General features: G+C 49.7%; 1 protein-coding gene and 1 pseudogene across 1 annotated transcript; both read left to right on the top strand.

Annotated features, from left to right (window-relative positions):
* LOC111966560 (plexin-A1-like) overlaps window positions 1-14,998 on the top strand; it is a 299,289-nt pseudogene that overhangs the window by 26,286 nt on the left and 258,005 nt on the right.
* On the top strand, window positions 6,196-6,906 carry LOC139028019 (uncharacterized). Its single transcript, XM_070444328.1, has one exon. The coding sequence runs from the start codon at window positions 6,196-6,198 to the stop codon at window positions 6,904-6,906; it is 711 nt and encodes a 236-aa protein (XP_070300429.1).

Raw genomic sequence — 14,998 nt, 5'->3', positions numbered from 1 at the left:
CCAAAGGAGGAGATACAGGGCTCGTGCCTGGGGAGGAAATGCCAGGCAGGAGAAATGCAATATTGGCTGCAGAGAGCGAGCAGAGGGAGGCTGAGGAGGTTGTGTTGTAGACGCGACGGCACGCTGGCTGGCTCAACCTGCCTCCTCAGATAGCGACCCCTGAGCCACAGTGCCGCCAACACTGATTTATTGCTTGTGGCATATCAATTACAGCACCGGCACACAAAACTGGGCCTCATACTTAATAGCAAATGTATACACACATGCATCTTTAACATGGAGGTCATATCAGAGTCTGGGTGAGGGAGGCAAGCCACAGACAACACCTCACATAGGAGAGGAAAGACTCCATCCTTTACTGTCTATCAATGTTTGGCAGATACGCAAACAAACACTTATGTATGCACACACATAGAGTATGGACTCCAGGCATACAGAATAACAATTAGGCTGCATACTGTATGTTACACTGTCAAACACAGACACATACAGTCTACTGGGGTATTACTTTAGAGGCACATGGAAGTATAGGCAAACATCCCGTGGCCTCTCAAAGGAGGTCCAATGGCAGATCAGAACCCATTACTTCAGAAACTTCACAACATGAACTTCTATTACAATTCATCTCCGAGCCTACAGACAAGGAACTAATAGTTCAAATCATATTCACTCACACTCTCTACTGGCATTCACAGGTCTCTGGAGGGAGGGAAGGGAGGGGAGGGAGGGGAGGGAGGAGGGGGGGAGGGAGAGGGAGGGAGGGAGGGAGGGAGGGAGGAGGGAGGGAGGAATTGAGGAAAGGACAGACTGAGATGAGTCAGAAACTATTGCCTAGCTTACAGCTGCCATACTAGTATGTATGTTCACAGGGCAAGCCTTCAATCCAGCCAGCAAACCCCATCATAACAGAAGTGTGTTTCGATGAGAAGGCAAAATCACTGATGACGCAAACACAAGTCAATCTGGCATAAATGTCCAAAGTAACGAGTGCCTCCGTCAGGGCAGGGACAAGGAGGAGGGAAATAAATAGTGTCTTCACTGGGAAATAAAGAGCTGACAAAGACAGCAAAAAAATACAACTGCACATACGCAATTTGAGATATTAAAACAATTTTCAGTTTCAATTTTAATGTCATGTGCACAAGTACAGTGAAATTGCTTTCTTGCTCACACACAAACAATGCAGTAATCAATATCAATGTAGCACTAAAATAATACCAAGGTAGAACAAAAACACAATAAATACAAATAAGAAATAAGAAGAACACGAGAAAGTAAGATATAGCTATATAAAGGGTCAGTTCCTGTGCATGCATACTGGAGTGTAGGAATGGTCCTTTCCCAACAGTTTGCAAATGAGTGTTGAAAAACAGGTGTAGGAACAGACAGTGTGCCGTTATTTTATAGGGTTCAAGTTCAGATTGTGATTATTGGAAGGAGATTTAATGGGAGAATCTGCGACCAAACTAACCACATGTGAAAAGCAAGGGTTAAGTGAGGGACATACTGTACATATATTTATATTGTGTATGTTTTGATAAGATTCATAGAGTGTCTTTTGTGGTGAAACACATTGATATCTCTGTTAGGCTGGCTCTGGGGCAGGCTGTGGGCTCTGGGGCAGGCGGGCTCTGGTGCAGCGCGGGCTGCTGGGAAGGCTGGGCTCTGGGCAGGCTTGGGCTCTGGGGCAGGCTGGGCCTCTGGGGCAGGCTGGGCTTGGGGCAGGCTGGGCTCTGGGGCAGGCTGGGCTCTGGGCAGGCTGGGCTCTGGGGCAGTGCGCTCTGGGGCTGGGCTGGGCAGGCTGGGACTCTGGGGCAGTGCTGACTGAGGCCATATAAGGACATGGGCCATACAGCTGTAATAGTAAGGCTGTGAGGCTGGCTGGAGGCTGGCGTGAGGCTTTGCACTGATGCTGCTCGCTGGATGGCTGCGTGTTTCCAGTGTGGCTCTGCTGGCTTTTCATGCAAGGCCCTGAGTAAGAACACTTGCGCTTTTTACACTGTACTGCATTCCATGCCTGACACAGTGACTACACAGACAGCTGCCTACACACACACACAAACACCTACCCGCTCCTCGCAAGACACAGGCCTCCACATCATTCACACAGACCACACACACTTGTGTTTTTCAGGGATTAGCGCAGACAAGAGGTTTGCCCCATCACGATCAATCGACTCAAATGGCAGTTCAGTTGGCCACTGGAGCAGCCAGCAGAGCTAGGCCTCTCAATCCTGCACACGTGTGACACACACACACACACACAGCTTCATGGGGTAACAGGTGCTGACACAGACACACAGTCCTTCACAGTGATAAAGGCTGGGAGTTAGAATCCTTAGAGTGAGATGTACAGTAAGTAATGTACAGTAAGTATGTACAGTATGTTGAATGTGAATCCTCCTGAGTGAAGGATTAAAGGATCAAATATATTCTGAACCTGACTGACTCATTCCTCACCGTCCACTACCAACTGCAGACACAAACACAATGCCACAGACCAAAGACAGTAAACATAAGACCAAAAGACAAATACACATACAGAACCACAAGACGAGCAACACTAGACCAAACACAATGCACCTCAGACCAAACACACTGCACCAGACCAAACACATGTACAAACAAGAAACGGTAACCGCAGACCAAACACGGTACACCTCAGACCAAACACACTGCACACCAGACCAAACACACTGACGCAGACCAACACGTACACCTCAGACCAAACACGGTACACCTCAGACCAAACACTGCCCTCAGAACCAAACACACTATGCACCTCAGACCAAACACACTACACCTGCAAGACCAAACACAACTGCACCCGCAGCCACAAGGTACACATACAGACCAACACACGGTACAACTACAGACCAACACAAGATCACACTACAGACCAACAACGGTACACTACAGACCAACACGGTACACTACAGACACAAACACAGTACACTACAGACCCAAACACGTAACCACAACCAAACACGGACTAACACTACCACACAACACGGTACACTACAGAACCAACACAGTACAGCTACAGACCAAGACAACACAGATACACAACGAACCAAACAGTAACACATACAAGACAAACAACAGTACACTAAAGAACCAACACGGTACACAACATAGACACACACACAACAAGGTACAACTAGAACCAAACAGATACCTAGACCAAACACAGTACACTACAGACAAACACGGTACTATAGACCAACCAGTACACTAAGACAACACGGTACACTACAGAACGAACACAGTACACAGCATACAACGACGGTACAACTACAGACAACAATACCAGCACACTACAGACCAACAACGCACACAGACCAAACACAACAGGTACACACGACCAACACAGTACAACAGCATACCAACACGGTACACTACAGACCAAACAGTACACCAGCATACCACACACGGTACACTACAGACACAACCAGTACACAGCATACCAACAGTACCTCCCAGACCAAAACAACTACAACACTACAAGACCACACATACAAGCACCACCAACACGGTACAACTACAGACACAAACACAGTACACAGCAACCAACACGGTACACAAACAACTAAGACAACACAGTACCAACAGTCACTAACACCAACACAGGTACCACACGATCATGACTCAAACACAGTACAACAGCATACCAAACACGGTAACACCTCAGACCAAACACGGTACAACTAACAGACCAACACAGTACACACAGCAAATAACACAACAACGGTTACACTAACAGAACCAAACACAGATACATACAGATACCAACACGGTACAACTAACAGACCACACAAGTAACAACAGCATAACCAACAACGGGTAACTCAGACCAAACGACACGCAACACCTACAGACCAACACAGAGCATCAACTAGCATACCAACACGGTACACACTAGGACCAACACAGTACACAGCATACCAACACGGTACAACTAAAGCCAGACAAGTACACAGCATACCACCGCTACGACTACAGACCAAACACAACAACCCGTACAGGTTGCAGATAGTACCCAACGGAGGGAACAGGTACCAACCTTAGGTTTCAGTTGGAGGGACTTCAACACAGTACACAGCATACCAACAAGGTACAGATCAACTTCCTGCTATACAGACACACACAGTACAAAACCTGTGTTGGTCTGTAGTGTACCGTGTTGGTATGCTGTGTACTGTGTTGGTCTGTAGTGTACCGTGTTTGGTCTAGTGTGCCGTGTTTGGTCTGTAGTGTACTGCGTTTGGTCTGTAGTGTACCGTGTTGGTATGCTGTGTACTGTGTTGGTCTGTATGTAACTGTGGTTTGGGTCTGGGTGGTACCGTGTTTGGTCCTGTACTGGGTACGTTTTGGTCTGTAGTGTACTGTGTTGGTCTGCGGTGCGTGTGTTTGGGTCTGGAGGGTGGTGCCGTGTTGTTGAGGTGTGACCGGTTGGTCGTAGTGTACGTGTTGGTACTGCGGTCAGTGTCGTTTGGTCTGGAGGTTGTGCGGTGTTTGGTCTGAGGTGTACCGTGTTGGTCTGCGGTGCAGTCGTGTTTGTATGGGTGTCCGTGTTTTGGTCTGAGGTGATGTGTGTTGGTCTGTATGGTGCGATGTGTTTGGTTCTGAGTGTACGTGTTTGGTCTGAGGTGTACCGTGTTTGGTCTGGGTGCATGTGTTGTAGTCTGGTCTGAGTGTGTTTCCGGTGTTTGGTATGCTGGTACTGTGTTGGTCTGTATAGTACTGTGTTTGGTCTGAGGTGTACCGTGGTTGGTTGCTGTGTACTGTGTTGGTCTGTATGTTACTGTGTTTGGGTCTGTAGGTGTACCGTGTTGGTACTGTACTGTATGTCTTTGTCTGTATGTACTGTTGGTCTGCGGTGCAGTTTGTGTGGTCTGAGGTTGCGTGTTTGGTCTGAGGTGTACCGTGTTGTGATACTTGTGAGTGTACGTGTTGGTCGCGGTGCAGTGTGTTTGAGTGTGTCCGTGTTTGAGATTCTGAGGTGTACCGTGTTGGTACTGCGGTCAGTTGTTTGGTCTGAGGTGTACCGTGTTTGGTCTGAGGTGAGTGTATGGCTCGTGTAGGTGCAGTGTGTTTGGTTTCTGAGGTGTACCGTGTTTGGTTCTGAGGTGTCCCGTGTTTGGTCTGAGGTGCAGTGTGTTTGGGTCTGAGGTGTACGTGTTTGGTCTGAGGTGGTACCGTGTTGGTCTGAGTGTACCGGTTTGGTCTGATGGTATCGGCGAGTTTTTGGTACTGCGGTGTACCGTAGTTTGGCTGAGTGTTACTCGGTGTTTTGGTCTGAGGTGTACCGTGTTTGGTCTGAGATACTGCTGTGTTTTGGTCTGAGGTAGCTCGTGAGTGTTTGGTCTGAGTGTACCGTGTTTGGTCTGAGTGTGTACCGTGTTTGGTCTGAGGTGCAGTGTGTTTGGTTGAGGTGTACCGTGTTTGGTTGAGGTGCAGTGTGTTTGGTCTGAGGTGCAGTGTGTTTGGTCTGAGGTGTACTGTATTTGGGTCTGAGGTGTACGTGTGTTTGAGCTGGGTGCCAGTGTGTTTGGTCATGGCGTGCAGTGTGTATTTGGTCTGAAGGTGCAGTGTGTTTGGATACTGAAGGTGCATTGTGTTTGGTCTGTAGTGTATGTTTTGGTCTGTAGTTACTGTCTTTGGTCTGATAGTGCTTGTGTTTGGTCTGCAGTGGTGTGGACGTGAGGAATGAGTCCAGTCAGGTTCAGAATATATTGATCCTTAAATCCCTCAACTCAGGAGGATTTCACAATATCAACATACTGACATACTTACTGTACATACTTACTGTACATATCATCCTAAGATTCTAACTCCCAGCCTTATCACTGTGAAGGCTGTGTCTGTGTCAGCACCTGTTACCCCATGAAGCTGTTGGTGTGTGAGTGTGTGTACACGTGTGCAGGATTGAGAGCCTAGCTTGCTGGCTGCTCCAGTGGCCAACTGACTGCATTGAGTCGATGTATCCGGTGATGGGAGAAACCTCTTGTCTGCGCTAATCCCTGAAAAACACAAGTGTGTGTGTGTCTGTGTGAATGATGTGGAGGCCTGGTGTCTTGCGAGGAGCGGGTAGGTGTTTGTGTGTGTGGAAGGCAGCTGTCTGTGTAGTCACTGTGTCAGGCATGGAATGCAGTACAGTGTAAAAAGCGCAAGTTTTCTTACTCAGGGCCTTGCATGAAAAGCCAAGCAGAGCCACACTGGAAACAGCAGCAATCCACAGCAGCCATCAGTGCAAAGCCTCACAGCCAGCCTCACAGCCAGCCTCACAGCCTTACTATTACAGCTGTAATGGCCCATGTCCTTATGGCTCAGTCAGCACTGCCCAGAGCCCAGACCATCCAAGAGCCCAGCCTGCCCCAGAGCCCAGCCTGCCCCAGAGCCCAGCTACCCGATGCCCAAGCCCAGTACCCCAGAGCCCAGCACTGCACAGGCCCAGCCTACCCAGAGCCGCCTGCCCCAGAAAAAAATACCGCCCGGCCTGCGAGCCCTCGCCTGCATAGAGATAAAAGTAAGCCCAGCCTGACCCAAGAGCCAGCCTGCCCAGAGCCCCGCTGCCCAGAGCCCGCAAACGCTCACAGAGCCCAGCCATGCCCAGAGCCCAGCCTGCCCCAAGAAGCCCAGCCTACACAGAGCCCCGCCTGCCCAGAGGCCCCGCCTGCCCCATGGCCCAGCCTGCACCCAGAGCCCGCCTGCCCAGAGCCCAGCTCTGCCCAGAGCCAGCCTGCCCCAGAGCCCAGCCTGCCCAGAGCCCGCCTGCCCAGAGCCCCGCCTGCCCCAGAGCCCAGCCTGCCCAGAGCCCAGCCCAAGTGCCCAGAGCCCCGCCCTGCACAGAAGCAGAAGAGCACCGCCTGCCCCAGAGCCCAGCCTGCCCAGAACCAGGCCTGACACCAAGCCGCCTGCCCCAGAGCCCAGCCTGCCCCAAGAGCCACCCTGCCCCAGAGCACAGCCATGCCAGAGCCAGCCATAGCCAAGGCCCAGCTGCCCAGAGCCCAGCCTGCCCCAGAGCCCAGCCTGCCCCAGAGCCCAGCCTAACAGAGATATCAATGTGTTTCACCACAAAAAGACACTCTATGAATCTTATCAAAACATACACAATATAAATATATGTACAGTATGTCCCTCACTTAACCCTTGCTTTTCACATGTGGTTAGTTTGGTCGCAGATTTTCCCATTAAATCTCCTTCCAATAATCACAATCTGAACTTGAACCCTATAAAATAACGGCACACTGTCTGCTTCCTAACCCTGTTTTTCAACACTCATTTGCAAACTGTTGGGAAAGGGACCATTTCCTACACTGCAGTATCCATGCACAGGAACTGACCCTTTATATAGCTATCTTACTTTCTCGTGTTCTTCTTATTTCTTATTTGTATTTCTTGTGTTTTTGTTCTACCTTGGTATTTTTAGTGCTACATTGATATTGATTACTGCATTGTTTGGTTTGGAGCAAGAAAGCAAGTACATTTCCCTGTACTTGTGCACATGACATTAAAACTTGAAACTGAAAATTGTTTTAATATCTCAAATTGCGTATTTGGCAGTTGTATTTTTTTGCTGTCTTTGTCAGCTCTTTATTTCCCAGTGAAGACACTATTTATTTCCCTCCCTCCTTGTCCCTGCCCTGACGGAGGCACTCGTTACTTTGGGACATTTATGCCAGATTGACTTGTGTTGCTGCTGATATGGTGATTCTGCCTTCTCATCGGAAACAATCTCCTGTTATGATGGATTTTTCTGGGCTGGATTGAGAGGCTTGGCCCTGTGAACATACATACTAGTATGGCAGCTGGTAAGCTAGGCAATAGTGTTCGGGACTCATCTCAGGTCTGTCTTTCCTTCAATCTCCCGTCCCTCCCTCCCTCCCTCCCTCCCTCCCTCCCTCCCTCCCTCCCTCCAGAGACCTGTGAAATGCCAGTAGAGGAGTGTGAGGTGAATATGATTTGAACTATTAGTTCCTTGTCTGTAGGCCTCGGAGATGAATTGTAAATAGAAGTTCCATGTTGTGGAAGTTTCTGAAGTAATGGGTTCTGATCTGCCATAGGACCTCCTTTAGGAGAGGGCCACGGATGTTGCCCTATACTTCCATGTGCCTCTAAAGGTAATACCTCCAGTAGACTGTATGTGTCTGTGTTTGACAGTAGTAACATACAGGTATGCAGCCTAATTGTTTATTCTGTATGCCTGGGAGTCCATACACTCTATGTGTGTGCATACATAAGTGTTTGTTTGCGTATCTGCCAAACATTGATAGACAGTAAAGGATGGAGTCTTTCCTCTCCTATGTGAGGTGTTGTCTGTGGCTTGCCTCCCTCACCCAGACTCTGATATGACCTCCATGTTAAAGATGCAGTGTGTATACATTTGCTTAAGTATGAGGCCCCAGTTTTGTGGCCGGTGCTGTAATTGATATGCCACAAGCAATAAATCAGTGTTGGCGGCACTGTGGCTCAGGGGTCGCTATCTGAGGAGGCAGGTTGAGCCCAGCCCAGCTGTCCGTCCGTCCGTCTACAACACAACCTGCCTCAGCCTCCCTCTGCTCCGCTCTCTGCAGCCAATTGATTCATTTCTCCTGCCTGGCATTTCCTCCGCCAGGCACAGCCCTGTGAGTTCAGGTGCATTACTGACTGACTGGCTAATAGCAGCCATCACCAACATCCTCCATCTCTCGGGAAGGAAAAGGCTTTGTTTTGTTATGAAGACTAACGACCACTCCATCACTATCCTGATTTCTCCTTATCCATCTCTCTTCCACTCAAATTCTCTCTCTTCTCTAATCCTTTCTTCCATCTCTGTCACTCTTTTCTCTTGAAACATCTTCAGAGCGTCTAATTCAGTCTCCTCAAGACATTAAACAGCTGCCTTTTCCTCCCAGTTCAGTCAAAGCATCGTCATATGTTGGTTCAGGGACAACGTTTATTTTTCYTTAAAGTGATAGAATGTTGTGATAGTTATGCACCTTGTAGATGGACCTGTGATCTATACTATCGTTTTGATATCTCCAGAGAAACATCTCAGACTAGTGCCCTTGAAACGTCACCATTTTAAAAGTGGCTGTCTGATCACTGATCTGTGATTATAATGTGTAGGCATTCATGCTTGTGTGTGTGAGAGAGACTATGTAATCTGAAGCGTTTTACATCAGTAAGTGGGGCAGTGCGTGGTGAATGACTGAGTTGAGACGATGGTAGGTTTTGTGCCTCAGACACCAACTGCAACCGTGACACAATGTGTCCGTTGTCTTGATGGGCTGGAGAACAGTGGGTTCATACAGCAGGTCATGATGGCTGACTGGGACTGGGAGATGAAAGCAGTCATTGACTTTCTGTCTGGGCCTGGAGAGTGTGTGTGTGTGTGTGTGTGTGTGTGTGTGTTGTGTGCTTGGTGGTGTGTGTTGTTGTGTGTTGTGGTTGTGTGTGTGTGTGTGTGTGTGTGTGTGTGTGTGTGTGTGAGAGAGACAACAACCTCTGTTTGGGTCTGTAATCTTTTATTTCTCATTCGGGTCCTTTTATAGTCTCAGCTTCATCTACTACTCACAGTTGTACAGTATAACATGTAAACCTGCCCCCTCTATGTTCAGGCCATGTTGACGATATTAGGAATTGTTTGAGTGTAATGTCATGATACATTTACCTATTATAAATCATTCTGGATGGTGAAAGGGTGAACTGTCATATCGCGGTACACAGTAGTGGATGTACTTCTAGCTGCATCTTGCTACACTGTGCCTGGCCCTCTGCAGGGCTGCAGGTAACGGTGAGGATCCCGGCAATGTGTGTAAAATATATATGAGGACGCACCATGGTCTGTCAGRCTAATGCTTTATGTTGTGTTAGTCAGACTCTGTCTGGCAGGCTGACATGCTCATCAAATGTTGTATAGGATTCCCCCTAAGGCCCTACTGTAATTGATGAATGTTTATGTATTCTGACTTCTTTTTGCCCTCACCGCTCTGTGTGGCTGGCAGAGCTTTTAAACCCCTGTTCAGTCGATAGGGAGAGAGCGTTCCCTGATCCTGTCTCCTAATGTGTGTTCTTCCTTCCCTTTGCAGGGCTGGCGGCCGAGGCGCTGGGGTTGATGTTATAGACGACAGAGCAGAGACACAGAGCCCAGAGGACGCCAGGCCAGCGCTTCTCCACCGCCCCTCCCTTCCTTCAGCCTGGTGTAGGACAGCCAGCTTCAGTAGAGGAAAAGAAACACAGACACACACCCAGGAACCTCTCCTCACCTAGCAGAGCCCAACATGACCTCCCACCCCACCCCACCCCTGGGAGGCCCTCTCCTTCCCTTCCTCCTCCTGCTGTCGGGGGTGTTTGCCACCACCCCCAGTGACCTCAGGTCCTTCTCCCCTCCAGAGGGGGGGCTCACACACCTGGTGGTCCACAACAAGACAGGTGAGGTGTATCTGGGAGCGGTCAACTGGATCTTCAAGCTGTCCAGCAACCTGACCAAGCTGCGCAGCCACGTGACAGGCCCTGTGGTGGACAATGAGAAGTGTTACCCCCCTCCTGGGGTCCAGTCCTGCCCCCACGAGCTGACCCAGATCAGCAACGTCAACAAGCTGCTGCTGCTGGACTACGGTCAGAACCGCCTGATTGCCTGCGGCAGCACCTCCCAGGGGATCTGCCAGTTCCTCAGGCTGGATGATCTGTTCAAGCTGGGCGAGCCCCACCACCGTAAGGAGCACTACCTGTCCAGCGTGGCCGAGGCTGGCACCATGTCTGGGGTGGTCATTGGTGGAGATGCGGCCGGGAGCGGAGGAGAGGCCGGCAAGCTGTTTGTGGGCACGCCCATTGACGGCAAGTCAGAGTACTTCCCCACGCTCTCCAGCCGCAAGCTGATGGCCAACGAGGAGAACGCCGACATGTTCAGCTTCGTCTACCAGGACGAGTTTGTCTCCTCGCAGCTCAAGATCCCCTCGGACACGCTCTCCAAGTTCCCCGCCTTCGACATCTACTACATCTACGGCTTCAGCAGCGAACAGTTTGTCTACTATCTGACCCTGCAGCTGGATACCCAGCTCACCTCGCCCGACGCCAGCGGGGAGCAGTTCTTCACCTCTAAGATCGTCCGTCTCTGCGTGGACGACCCCAAGTTCTACTCCTACGTGGAGTTCCCCATCGGCTGCACCAAGGACGGGGTGGAGTACCGTCTGGTGCAGGATGCCTACCTCAGCCGTCCCGGGACCAAGCTGGCGCGCTCACTGGGCATCTCAGAGCAGGAGGAGGTGCTGTTCACGGTGTTCGCCCAGGGCCAGAAGAACCGGGCCAAGCCCCCCAAGGAYTCAGCCCTATGCCTGTTCACCCTGCGCCGCATCAAGGAGAAGATCAAGGAACGCATCCAGTCCTGCTACAGAGGAGAGGGGAAACTGTCACTTCCCTGGCTGCTCAACAAAGAACTAGCCTGCATCAACTCAGTACGTTCTCCTTTCAGTGTGTGAATGAATGATAGTTGTGATGATGTTGATTTTGGTAAAGCACCTCTTTCTGAGTGAAGTTTCAGTTTTTAGCTTCATGAATCCAGAATGTGTGTGAGAGAGGGGGGAAAGGCTCTCTCTGGTCTGTCCCTGGAGACTGGAGCATACAGTATGTGCTGCAGGGAGGGAGGTAGAGAGAGCAGCCACTCAGCCCTCCTCAGAGCTGCTGTCTGTGGAGGTCTACCCACCCCAGCTAGATCTAAATTAGAAACACTCTCACACTGACTCACACATCCACAACATTCTGTTGTAAGAGCTCTGTTGTGACTCAACTGAGTCATAGCGGAAGCACCTAACCTCATAGGCCTTTTCAGATCGCAGATGTATCTGTGGAGATGTCTCGTTCTTTTCTTCCTCTCCCTCTGACACTCCCTCTATCTGCCCTCTCCCTCCTCTCCCGGCATCCTTCTCTATTCTCTCTCTCTCCTCCTGTCTCTTTATGGATGTGGCTACAGCCCTCTTCCCGGGCCACCCGGGCTGCTGTTGCCACATCATTAGGCCGGTGTGTGGGATTTGCGGACCGTCACTCTGTTTGCTGGGAGTCTCCCTTCTCCTCCGGCTCTAATTGATTTATATAGTCCTGAGGCTGTCGTCTGTCGCCTGGTGTGTCACCCCTGTCCTCACGGGACTCCTTGCCTGGAGGCTGCAGACTGGGGTCGGAGCCGAGGCTGAGGTCGGAGCCGAGGCTGAGGTCGGAGCAGAGGCTGGGGTTGGTGCCGGGGATAGGGCGGAGCCGAGGCCTGCACAGGGAGGGAGATTGTGAGTGTGCATTTCTGATAATAATCACCTAGGCTAGGCTGGCAGGCAGGCTTCTCCCGCCCTCACAGGCTCACAGGCCAGGGGAAACACACAGGGCTCCCTTGGCTTGGCTGGGCTTTGTAGTGGTCAGTCTGCCATTTCTCATGTTATGCAATCCCAATAGTCTCCCTAATACGTTTTCCTCTGCTAGGCACAGGCTAGTAGTGCACAAGGACAGTCATATACCTCCAGTCACTGGAATGACGTGACATGGAGAAAGAAAGAGATGGCTATTGCATTATAAATGTAAGGGTAAATGATTGTTGTGAGATATGTTCTCCTTAAAAGCAACATTTAACAGTGCCTTGAAGCAGCTCTCATCTCACTAGGCCCAGCTCTCTGTCGTGGACGTGGGTGGGGTACTCGCTTTCTCGCTGTATCTCTCTCGCTCTATCCCTCCTCTTGCGCTCTCTCTCTCTCTCCCTCCCCCCTCTCTCTCTTTCTCTTTCCCCTCTCTTTCTCTCTCTTTCTCTCCCCCCTCGCTCTCTCGCCCCCCCCCGCTCTCTTCATCAGATCCAGGCTGAGAAGGAGGATTATCCTACCACAGCCATGGAGAGGAGAAGAGAGCAGAGTAGTGGGGGCGTCTTCTCTCTGTGCTGGATGCTTGGCAGACAGTGAGCAGCCAGCTCTCTAGCTTGTATTAATGGTAATAACCGTGGCTATTCTAATGGCAGGCTGGGGGCAACCTGCTGAGGTAATGACGGCAGCATGTCTGAATGGTGCAGATGAAAAGATTACGCTCCCTCCTTCTGCTCTCTACAACGAAAGTTCTCCACCAACACACATTGCCAACGTCCAGCTCATGCATTATTCACCTGGACTGCGTCTGAAATGYCACCCTATTCCCTATGTAGTGCATAAGTAGTGGTCAAATGTAGTGCCGGTAGGGCATGTTGGACATGCCAAACATTTCGGTCTCAGCCATGTCCTCACCTTCTGTTATTTAATTGTGCTTGATAACAATCCCCCCAAATCAGAAACCCCTCTGCCTCACTCCACTATACAAACAATTAATGTCACTTTCTGTCCGAAACCACAAGGACTTAAAGCACGCACAGGTTGTGCTGACACCGGGCTGAAATATCTACTTGGAACAGATGCAACAGAAATAGAGACAGGGACAGATGGAGAGAGAGAGGAGGAGAGAGAGAGACAGGGACAGATGGAGAGAGAGAGGAGGAGAGAGAGACAGGGACAGATGGAGAGAGAGAGGAGGAGAGAGAGACAGGGACAGATGGAGAGAGAGAGGAGAAGAGAGCGACAGGGACAGACAGACATGCAGGCAGACTGGCATACTGGCAGACAGACTGACATGCAGACAGGCAGACAGACAGACAGGCAGGCAGACAGACAGGGAGACAGGCAGACAGACAGGCAGACAGACAGGCAGACAGAATAAGGCTAGTCATGCAGCACACATGATGTCTCTCTTCTGCTCACCATGACTGAGTCACTATATGAGACTATGTATGATATGTAAATGAGATACACTACATGATTGTCCTTTATTACCATCTGCTCTGGTGCTTGTGATCGATCAAGGGCATGTCATGGGGATATAACGATGATTTTATACAGGCCTCATGTTTCATAGAGCCAGACAGCCTCTCCAGTTCGTTCGCACGACCTTGGACTCTATTGATGATCAGAGCTCCGAGATTATTTTACACAAAGACATTTACACCCATAATGAAGTTCTTGACCACCATTTTAACTATCTGTCATGGATTCTGACAGGTTTTGTCACTTGTAGTTGGAACACATCAGAGTCATAATGGAGTCAGCAGAGACCGAAGCTGCAGTTCACTCACAGTTTCAGACTGATGACTTGAGTGTTAGGTTGCTGCCTGCTTGTCATGAGAGCCTTAATAATGTCACTACTAATGACAGCTCCATACAGGCAGTATGGCCGTATGAATTCCAGAATGTCATGAGAGCCTTAATAATGCACTACTAATGACAGCTCCATACAGCAGTATGGCCGTATGAATTCCAGAATGTCATGAGAGCCTTAATAATGTCACTACTAATGACAGCTCCATACAGCAGTATGGCCGTATGAATTCCAGAATGTCATGAGAGCCTTAATAATGTCACTACTAATGACAGCTCCATACAGGCAGTATGGCCGTATGAATTCCAGAATGTCATGAGAGCCTTAATAATGTCCCTACTAATGACAGCTCCATACAGGCAGTATGGCCGTATGAATTCCAGAATGGCCCCAAGTGGCCTGCTGATGATTTTAATAGCTCACTCAAACTCCTCCTCCTTTCCAGTGATTGGCCAGTCCGTTGTAGTGTAATGCAATGCTGGAAGTTTGAAAGTTACGGGTCACCTTCCATGCCAGCTGCGGGCTCATTTCCAAAGCCATGTAATGTGTCCATAAAAACAACAGCTTTAGCATTGCTAATGAGCCTTTCAGCATGTCCTCAAAATACATAAAAGAGCAAAATAGCAAAACAGAACAAAATGGCCACCACCAGTAAAGCCTGTGTTCTTTGGAGGTGTGTAGAGCAGAGGCACGTCTTGGGCTGTGAAGGAGAAGCATTACGATGCATAGCAGCATTCCCCTGCTCTGTGTGTATAAACAAGACTGTGTTTATTGTCTGGACCAGGGAGAACATTTGTAGAAAAATGGCCTCCAATAACCAACAGAGAGGGGATGAGAGAAAACTCAGCCTTAGATCCTCACACTGAGT

The sequence above is a fragment of the Salvelinus sp. IW2-2015 genome, linkage group LG7 (assembly GCF_002910315.2).
Source record: "Salvelinus sp. IW2-2015 linkage group LG7, ASM291031v2, whole genome shotgun sequence".
Lineage (NCBI taxonomy): Eukaryota > Metazoa > Chordata > Actinopteri > Salmoniformes > Salmonidae > Salvelinus > Salvelinus sp. IW2-2015.
The sequence above is the reverse complement of the archived record's forward strand: the minus strand, read 5'-3'. Positions and strand labels throughout refer to the sequence as shown.